This window comes from Physcomitrium patens, chromosome 3 (genome assembly GCF_059467195.1).
Source record: "Physcomitrium patens ecotype Gransden chromosome 3, ASM5946719v1, whole genome shotgun sequence".
In the NCBI taxonomy this organism is placed as follows: domain Eukaryota; kingdom Viridiplantae; phylum Streptophyta; class Bryopsida; order Funariales; family Funariaceae; genus Physcomitrium; species Physcomitrium patens.
The window spans coordinates 13,426,670-13,436,207 of NC_143412.1; the positions used below are offsets into that span (position 1 = coordinate 13,426,670).

Genomic DNA, 9,538 nt, shown 5'->3' on the forward strand with positions numbered 1-9,538 from the left:
GCCAGTTGCAATGTGTTGCTGTTTTATATTTTCTCTGTGCAATGCGTAAGCTTCAGAATTATGTCACCGAATTTCAGCTTATCACTTGCAGCCGTGTGCATGCATGAATGCCTACTCAGAGGATTAATCTTGTAAAGGCATTCATCTTATGCGTTCATTAACTTCGTCTTTGGCAGCAGACAGAACCATGATTTTATCCACGATCTGACGAGAAATGTGGCTTCTGTACAAATTCACGATTCATTATATTACGCTAAGTGCTGCTTAATTACAAAATCGCAACTAGATTTTAAATAGATTCTACATTAAAATCATACTTGACCGCATGAAGGCTTTAAACCTGATTTTGTTGTATTGTGTTTTTTCCGTTGTTTTAGTATGTTGAAAACGTAGCAAAGTTATGTCACTACTAGATCTAGATTATAGCAAAGTTGTTGATGTGTATTTAGATGATTGCTGCTTTCCAGAAAGCGACGATTGTTGCACATACTTCATGACTATTTCCATCTTCTCTTCACTGAGTAGCATCGCCAACACAGAGAAACTGGATGGCCGTTTTCTCGAACTCGCTGGATGCAGAACAATGCAATATTTAGAACCAGGTGCAACCCAGGGGCATGCACTTGGCGTAGATAAACCTTGGCATCAAAAAGATAGAAGAGGCAACTTTCTTCAAAGAAACTCCAAGCCTATATTTGGAGACTACTCATTTGTCAAGTCACCTGACAGTTTAAAAAACGCCATTGCCGACGTGCATTGTACTGAGTTCGTTCAATCAAACAATCAAACTACCAAACAAGATGACATGCATTACATCCTGGAAAACATTAATTCCCTCCCCACTGCATTGTGATTTCCCACTCTAATAAGGCATGCTGTATCCGACAGTGCATCAAAATCGATGTTTCTCCTCCCAATTACAATCTCGACTAAAAGAACGCAAAAGCTGTTAACGTCAGCCTAGTCTGTTAGTTGCTCGAGAGTGGCATACTCCGGAGCCATGCAACTCCTAAACAATATCACCAGAAACCATAGTGAGTGACTTCGAATCCTCCAATATGTGACGAAAATGCGATGGACGTGTGTTATTCTGAGCTGGGGTGCGCCTGCTGATCGACAACACCGGGTCCTTCACAGAACTCCCGCAATGTGCATCGAGGACAAACGGCTGGTTAAAAATATATAAAACTCTATATTTATCTTATAATATGAATGAAAGGTATTTGAAAGTATGCTTGTGTGTGATGCAAAAGTACACAAGTTTAAAAAGTCTACATACATGAATACATCAATTTTGAAATGTTTGTATTTTGAATAGTATATAGAAAATATAATTTATGTACAAGCCATGGTCAAACATCACCAAATAAACAGGAAAATAACATTGAAGAGAAAAAAATAACAGAAAACTAAACAAAAACCATAACATTGCAAAGAGTTATTTTGAACACATTCAGTGAGATTATATCAAACAGTAACTTTTGAATTTAAATTAAAAAATCCAGATATCATTGTACACTCTCTAAAGTTTAGAAACAATTCTAATTTTTTGTATTGACTTGTGGTCAAAAACATTTCTTTTGGGGTTTGAACAGAAAGAGTTTTCATTTATTTAATTATTAAAAAAACGAAAGACAGTCAAAAGAAATGCAAGTTTTTTGGATGAGAGGTTCAAGAGAAACGCAGTTCACAAGCAACCAAGGATGAGCCACGTGGGCACCAGGACACATTCCATTCAGGTGGGCCAGACATTCGTGCCTTCCACGTCAGTCTCGAATGTGAATAAACAGGATCGGGGCTTGCAAGTGTGAATGGGGTCCAAGTCAAAAGCTTCACCACAGCTTGTTCAGTTAGCTTTTCTCGCGATGATGGGCTCCTCCTTCTGTTTGGAGTGCGAGCCCATGTTTGAAGAAGCCCCACCCACATCCACGATTCACCATTCTTCGCATGTTTCCCGAACCGTAAATGGCGAGGATTCGTCTCTCCAGCAACCATGAGCGTTTGCAACGTCGTCCTTGAGGAAATGGCGATTGCAATCGACCCAGCGGCGTTGAACGATACTTGGAGAGCATGCTGCACTTAACCATGAGGAGGGGACGGACATGCGCTTGGAAAATCCTTGGTGCGTGACAGCGTAGTCTGATCGCGAAAATCTGCATGCGATGAAGGAAGTCATGCCTGTTATCGCACCGCACCCGCTGAATCGTGAAGAATTTGGCATCAATGCCGGTGAAGAAGGGCAGGACACACCGACTGCCTCGGAACAGAGCTCCCCCAGGCGAGGCTCAGTTGCGAAGCTATCAATGCTGCCACTGGTTGCCCTAATCTTTTATGAAGTGTCCGGTGGTCCCTTCGGACTGGAGGATTCTGTGAGAGCAGGAGGACCTCTTCTCGCTCTTCTTGGTTTCATTATCGTTCCGTTTGTGTGGTCCATCCCCGAAGCCTTGGTGACAGCCGAATTAGCCACAGCGTTTCCGAAGAATGGAGGCTTTGTGGTGTGGATATCAGCGGCTTTTGGACCATTTTGGGGATTCCAAGAAGGTTGGCTCAAATGGATGAGCGGAGTGACGGACAATGCGCTCTACCCCGTCCTCTTCTTAGATTATCTCAAACGAGGGCTCCCCGTGTTTGCCAAAGGCCCTGCTCGTGTCGCCGCTCTTTTACTGACCACCGTAGGATTGACTTATCTCAATTACAGAGGCTTGACAATTGTAGGAATTACAGCAGTAGCATTAGCAATCTTCACCTTACTTCCGTTTTTCGTATTCAGCTTGCTTGCCATCCCAAAAATCCAAATGCAGAGATGGTTCGTGATGGACTTGAGGAGCATGAACTGGCGGGTCTATCTCAACATTCTGTTCTGGAATCTGAATTATTGGGATAATGTCAGCACATTGGCGGGCGAAGTCGACAAGCCTTCGCAAACATTACCCAAAGCTCTGTTATGGGCCGTTGTTTTGGTAACCTTCACCTACATTGTGCCGCTTCTCGCTGGAACCGGGGCTGTGGAACTTGACCGAGCGAAATGGGAAGATGGATACCTGGCAGACGTAGCGCTTGTCATCGGAGGCGCACCATTGAAATGTTGGATTACAATTGCAGCGGCGCTCTCAAACATGGGCTTGTTTGAGGCGGAAATGAGCAGCAATTCATTCCAGTTGCTCGGGATGGGAGAGAACGGGTTGTTGCCTCAAGTCTTTGAGCAGAGATCCAAGTATGGCACACCCTCGTTGGGCATTCTCTGCTCCGCCACAGGTGTGATTATCCTCTCCTGGATGTCCTTCCAAGAGATCATCGAGTTCCTCAACTTCCTCTACTGCTTTGGTATGTTATTGGAGTTTGCGGCTTTCATCTGGCTCAGAGTCCAGCAACCTAATCTCCTCCGGCCTTTTTGCATCCCTCTCAACACTGCCGGAGTGAGTCTTTTGCTGCTGCCCCCCTCAATTTTCCTCCTTTCCATCCTAGTGTTGGCATCCTTGAAGACGATCATTCTCGGTGTTTTCATCTCCATGCTGGGGTTTGTGGTGTACCCAGGGTTGGAAGTCGCCAAGCAGAAGAGATGGTTCAAATTCTCAGCCTCACCTAAGATTTACCCGAAGGATGTTGAAGTCGTCGGTTCGTCGTCTCATGATGCTCATGATGAGGGGTCCGGGCTCTTGACCTAATCCTCTCCCAGGATGCTTGCATTTGCACAATGGTGTAGATGGCGATGTCATTCTTTTCACACGTATTTAGGGTGAGCTCGGAGAAACTGCTCCGGAAGCAAATACACAGGATCAAGCTTGAAGTCTGATATGTCGCCCCTTATTCTCGACTTTACTCATACTGATTATGGCACCACCTGTGCCTCTGCTCATCGAGTGGAATAAAGGAAAACCAATCCTTTAGCTCCAAGGGATCTAGATAGGAATAGCGGCTTTCTACTGGTGCTGAGAAATAATTTCATGAGCACTTGCAGTTATGGAAAATGATGTGGAAGACGAATGACTGCTTTGACAGTCTCAGTGAAATAGCTTTGGGAGGTCTTGGTGAAACAATCAGCTGGTTTGCAAGCGACTCCACTTCAGTAGGACCAGAGTGTCAAGGGAGGGAAGAAGCGATAAGCTGCTTGATTACAGCATTGAATGATGAAAACTTCCTCTGAATTGCGTACCTGAAATGAAGACTGATTTTGGGGTACCAGTGCAGAAAACTTCAATATGCGCATTTTCAAAGAGGGCATCGTTGATTGAGCAGTGTTGAAGAATTCCAAAAGATGTCGCACAGTTGGAGTTTACACGTGAAGGAACAGACTTGAGAATTGGCTACAGAGCTGCGTCATATGTCAGACCAGCAGGAGATATTCTTATGAATTGATAGTCTCAATTAGACCATGGTCTATGCAAAAGAATTGAATCAACTTCTTGTGATTGCCAGCCGGTGCCTCACTAGTCTGGTAGCGCTTGAGGAATCAATTACAGCACCAGCTTGTTACCAGATAGCACATCCAGACTAAGGGAAACTTAGAACAACTACGTTGCACTGCCCCTTCTTCACAATCGTAGGACAAGCTCCTACACCAGGCAAACACGACACCACGTATAGTCTTAGGCAGTAAAATTACCACGATGTGAGGACTGTCGTGGATGTCTATTCTCTTTGCGGTGAGGACCTTGTATCAACGAAGACCTAAGGGTCGGGAGAGGGCATTGCTAATGCACCTCGAAGGTTCCTTTGTTACATTGGATGGAGCCACACTAGTATTTCAGAATGTTGGATTGTGATGTGTACGTCATGAGGTCGATGCCACTCATTGGCAGATACCGTCATTGTCTAATCCGTTGAGCAGTATTTGTATCTTCCGCAGTTGCCTGCATATCGATACTGGTGTACATGGAATGTGGGCAGATACCACGATTGCTTCGATCATGTGAAATTGAGACGCTAGTCAATGTGTCTACACCACTGCTCATGCTCAGATGTGCTAAGACCGCCCGCATGTGGCATTCTGACCCGCTTGTTCTGCTCACCAATAGTCAGCCGTTAGAATGTAGCAAGTTGAGGCATTAACATGCGGAGATTATTCGAGCGAGTTCAACGTCTAAACTACTGATCTGAGGAGCAAACTTGACGGAAAACAGACTGGGCTAAGAACTCAATTATTGTGCATGTACCTGATTCAAGGGCATTATCTACGGAGACGCAGAATCAGCAAAATTATACCGATCATTATACTGCATGAAAGATGAAAAATATGAATGTAATTACGCATTGTCAAGTCTCGTCCATTTTTCATCATTTCCATGATATTGGCCAACGATCTTCACCACACTGAGAAAATTTCCGGTATGTTTTCTTGTCCTTGAAGTTTTCAGCAAAATTGGGGCATTCTTGATCAGGCACAAATTCAACCGCAGCCTCTTAAAATTATGTACAAGCAATTACAAAGGTAGGCAAATCAAGTAAACCACTAGGGTGAGTGGTTGTGCACAATATTTTATCAGACGGAAGGGAAATGGAGGATATCTCGAGTCCAATTTCTTGTTCTTTTTCTTTGTCTTTTGCACCGTGACAAACTTCACATACTACGTTCTCCCTAGGTACGTCAATAACTTGACCACCGTCTTCACGCCGTTTACCCTGCGAGCCAGATCCGTCACTGCTCAGATTCAAATTCGTGACATACTAGAAATATTCATCGAATATTTCTAACCTAAGAATACCTATTTTGTGGTTAGAAAATGATAATAAGAGGATCTAACTTAGGTAGAGGTAATGCAACTCTGTAGGAGAAGTACCTGAAAAAGCTGCACCAACAACATCGCAACAGCCAAACGCTTGTTTTCTTCTAGCTGAAATGAACGAAGACAACATATAGCAGAATGTGTACTCATAGAGAAGTGTCACGAGTCCATTTACTAATCAGAAAATTAAATTCTTTTATTGGCGGAATATTTGAATAACATGACTTTGCTTCACACCAAGTCAGGAATAATCAGAAAAAATATATTCTATTTCATGAATAGCAGCATCCACATACTCAGCTACTGAAGTGACCTCAACTAACTAAAGTACGTTTCTAGTACAATGCGAATACATTGGGCATGATTAATCAGCCATTTATGCTGAGATGTAAATCATTACACGGCCCCTCCAAAATAAATCAAAAAGAAAGTGGGAATTGACCTCCACGGTGTCCATGGTGGAGCACATAAAAGTTATGCAATGCCTACTTACGCATAAGAAGCACAACAGTATGTGCAGCAACACTCCGGTTTTCACCTAGACTGTCCACCTTCTCATGTGTTTTTGCCTTCAAATTGATAACAGAAGGATCCGCTTCTAATAGCTCGCACAAATTCGCACGGATAGCTTCTTTATGAGGGCTCAATTTAGGTCTTTGCAAAATCAGAGTGGCATCCAGGTTACCGATAACGTATCCTGCAGCCTTCATACGCCTGACCTGTTACCATGCAGAGCCCATGGAAATAAGCAAACGTGAAAACCGGAAAAATCAGATACACAATCTTCTCGGGAGGAAGGAGTACAAACGATTTACAGACGTTCTTCTTCAAACCAGTGCAATTGCAGAGTAACAACCACTTTATGGGAACGAATTCTCCTCATACCCTGTGCGGAACTTAGTTATAGCTTCTTCTGACATGACAACTGAAGGATTCTATAAGTATGCTCTGCGAGAAAGAACTAAACAGAATGCTCATGGCGAGGACAAAAAACAAAGGATACTCACAGCCTCAATGACAAAGACAGACGAGACAGCTCCCCGCCACTTTGGATCATTGTCTGGAAATAGTTGCCCAATGTCCGGAAGACCCAAGGCACCCAAGATAGCATCCACAACACAGTGCAGTAGCACATCCCCTGTAATAAAATAAAAATTTCAATAAATTTAAATTTAAAATAATCAAAAACCGCCTACATCGATACCGGAAAACCACGCATAAGTTATAGTTCGCATATTAGAAAATGACACGAAACAGCAACCAGTAGGCAGGACAAGTTCTGGACATTGCTCGAAACAAATTGACAAACATAAAGAAGGGCTTGCGGAAGTTGTTATGAAGAGGCAATACCATCAGAATGGGCCTCGCAACCACGGTCGTGTGGAATGTTTACTCCTCCAATGATAAGGGGTAGTCCGGGCTCCAGACGATGAAGGTCAAACCCATGACCCACTCGGAACGGAAGAACAGGTGCCTGCTTCACTCCGACAACATCATTCTCAACTTCGGTGCTGGTGCTAGCGGCTTGACACCGAACTTCAAATGTTCCCCGTTGCTTCTTTGCATCAAGCGAACACACTCGACCTCTCGAATTCGCGTGCAAGCTTTTACTGCAGATTGGAGTGAAACTATTTTGAGAAAAGGAGATACAAAAATGGTTTCTTTAGAGTAACAAGAAGAAAAGTAGAATTACTGATGGATGATTTCATTTCTCAAATACATAACTATTCCCACATACGACACATGAGAGTTAAAAACCGTTGCACTTCAATGGCCGTTTCTTGTAAAGACAACCATTCGAATTAGTTTATTGAAAGACATCGTACCTCAAGTTTCTTCCAAAATACACATGGCTACACCCAGACCCGGAACTCTTCCTTGGAAAAACCGAGCGGCACACTTCAGTCGCATTGCCCAGTTGACAGTAGGTCGCGTTAGTAGCAACCGATGTGGCCATCGCTGTAAAAAGTATAGCTCGCTTAAAAGAGTGGCACACAGGTATTCTGTTTCAAAGCAATCTCGAAAATAAGAACGTTCATATTGGACCACACCTTAGACTCAAACCACAAAGACCAGAATAAGTGAACGACTATACGTAACAACAGTCACACACGTATCATTTTTATTAACTGCCTTGAGGAAGCGCAAACTACGATGAAATCAACAACAAGCAATGATTTACTACTCTTAAAGAAGCAACTCGGGCTACATTCTAATTGCTCGATTAATAAGGAACAACAACGACCAAACTTCGAAACACAATTGCATAAATAACTCGTACGCAAAATTCCGCTAACCAAAATCAGATAACCTAAACAGTATATTAGAATGCAATCAAAACGTAGTTGCCTTCGTCGTGAATCCCGAAATCCTAATCGCCTTCTCCTCACTCGGCAAACACACACTCTGAGAGTAGCAGCAGGCAGACACCACAAGTAACCACAAAAAAGAATGTCCAGCAACAATGAGAGCCTTATCGGACATTTATAACGCAGCGAGGTCTGATCCTTCCAGAAACAGTGACCACCCCACTGGACGAGTACGAGCTAACAAGTTTTTTCCAAAATTCACAGCGAGGAGCAGTCAACGACGGACAAAAAACAAAAACTTCGCAAGAACTCACCACGCAGAGACAATTCAGCTGCAAAGTGCGAGAACAATTTCTTCCTGTGAGGCTGATGAAGCTACATGCTCTCGTTTCTCCAACCTTGAAGTGGGCCACCCGGTAACACGGCGAGGGCGTGGGGACGGATTCCCTCGAGGAATGACCACAGGATTTGGGCAAATACCTCAGCGATGCGATGCGAGGATGGAGAACGACACCCGCGAGGCATCTGCGACTCCAGCTTCTTCATCCACCAATCCCACAATTCATCCGTACAAATCGTATTATTCATCTGCTAGGGTCTTCAAGAGGATGCGGACGTGGTCATGGGTTGGGTTTGCGCGGTCGCGTGTCCTCTGTTGACCCTATGACCGTATCGAACTGCATATAGTGAAGGAACTCACCTCAGCTCGTGTTTTCAGCATTATTCGTTATTCAATTTCACTTACAGTTTTACATTGCAGCACTGAGAATATGGATTTAACCGATGTTTTGCAAATCGTCTAATTTTCTTAACAAAAAACGCTATTAATAATTCCCTTATTGTTGAGTGATTTATGTAAATTACTTATTTAAACAATTAATGATTTTAAAACGATATAAAACAAAATACAACAAACAAAGGCAAAACAGTTTCATCAAAGTTACAAAATTGGCGATTCAATTTCAAATTCCACAGTCCCTTTCATCATCTATATTTATATATATATATATATATATATATCTTACAGAGCTTATCCCAACAGTGTTGATAAACTAATAGACCTACAGCTAATAAGTTTTTAACACATATAAAAAAAAATAAAAAATAAAATCAATTCAAGCTATAAGTTATACTACAGTACAAAAATTCTTAGTTCATATTTTTCAATACAATCACTGTATGTGTTATATTAAATTTAAACAACATATGCAAGATTGTATATATACATACACAATATTTTTTTTAAAAAAAATTTAAATCATTCTCTATAAAACATAAAAGATAGGTATAAATCTTATAAACTTACTTATTTATTTATTTATTAAATTATTCTTAACCACATTTTTATTGATTCATTTTAATCTTGCTATACTAAATAAATTTCTAAACATGAATTATTCTAAATTTTTGAAACATATTTAATTGACAAACCATACATGATTTATTATATATAATTCGTATCTATTAAATTTACTCAAAATAACTTTTAAAATCTTTTATAATTTA

At 41.9% G+C, this 9,538-nt stretch overlaps 2 protein-coding genes across 5 annotated transcripts; one reads left to right on the forward strand and one right to left on the reverse strand.

Moving 5' to 3' along the window:
• Positions 1-270: 270 nt before the first annotated feature.
• LOC112280432 (putative polyamine transporter At3g19553) lies at positions 271-5,622 on the forward strand. Of its 2 annotated transcripts, none has more exons than XM_024515926.3 (2): positions 271-3,255; positions 3,535-5,622. In XM_024515926.3, the coding sequence occupies exons 1-2, from the start codon at positions 2,163-2,165 to the stop codon at positions 3,663-3,665; spliced, it is 1,224 nt and encodes a 407-aa protein (XP_024371694.1). In that variant the 5' UTR covers positions 271-2,162; the 3' UTR covers positions 3,666-5,622. The 2 variants fall into 2 exon arrangements, with proteins under 2 accessions (XP_024371694.1, XP_024371693.1); XM_024515925.3 differs by having other exon boundaries at positions 272-3,416.
• Positions 5,623-5,893: 271 nt separating this feature from the next.
• LOC112280433 (2-C-methyl-D-erythritol 2,4-cyclodiphosphate synthase, chloroplastic) lies at positions 5,894-8,493 on the reverse strand. 3 transcript variants are annotated; one of them, XM_024515928.3, is made up of 5 exons: positions 8,347-8,493; positions 7,550-7,682; positions 7,074-7,333; positions 6,731-6,861; positions 5,894-6,442 (listed from the first exon to the last, which is right to left on the reverse strand). In XM_024515928.3, exons 2-5 carry the CDS (start codon positions 7,678-7,680, stop codon positions 6,209-6,211), a joined length of 756 nt encoding a protein of 251 aa, XP_024371696.1. In that variant the 5' UTR covers positions 7,681-7,682; positions 8,347-8,493; the 3' UTR covers positions 5,894-6,208. The 3 variants fall into 3 exon arrangements, with proteins under 3 accessions (XP_024371696.1, XP_024371695.1, XP_024371698.1); XM_024515927.3 differs by having other exon boundaries at positions 7,550-7,726; XM_024515930.3 differs by having other exon boundaries at positions 7,550-7,726; positions 8,073-8,369.
• Between the last annotated feature and the right edge of the window lie 1,045 nt (positions 8,494-9,538).

What these genes read in the sequence shown, in the direction of transcription:
- LOC112280432 (XM_024515925.3), top strand. Translation starts at nt 2,163, where the DNA reads ATGAAGGAAGTCATGCCTGTTATCGCACCGCACCCGCTGAATCGTGAA. An exon ending in TCCCTCTCAACACTGCCGGA is followed by an intron (nt 3,417 to 3,534) that starts GTGAGTCTTTTG and finishes TGGTGTACCCAG; the next exon opens with GGTTGGAAGTCGCCAAGCAG.
- LOC112280433 (XM_024515928.3), bottom strand. Translation starts at nt 7,680, where the DNA reads ATGGCCACATCGGTTGCTACTAACGCGACCTACTGTCAACTGGGCAAT. An exon ending in TTGCGAGGCCCATTCTGATG is followed by an intron (nt 6,862 to 7,073) that starts GTATTGCCTCTT and finishes ATTTTATTACAG; the next exon opens with GGGATGTGCTACTGCACTGT. An exon ending in CTGTCTTTGTCATTGAGGCT is followed by an intron (nt 6,443 to 6,730) that starts GTGAGTATCCTT and finishes GCATGGTAACAG; the next exon opens with GTCAGGCGTATGAAGGCTGC.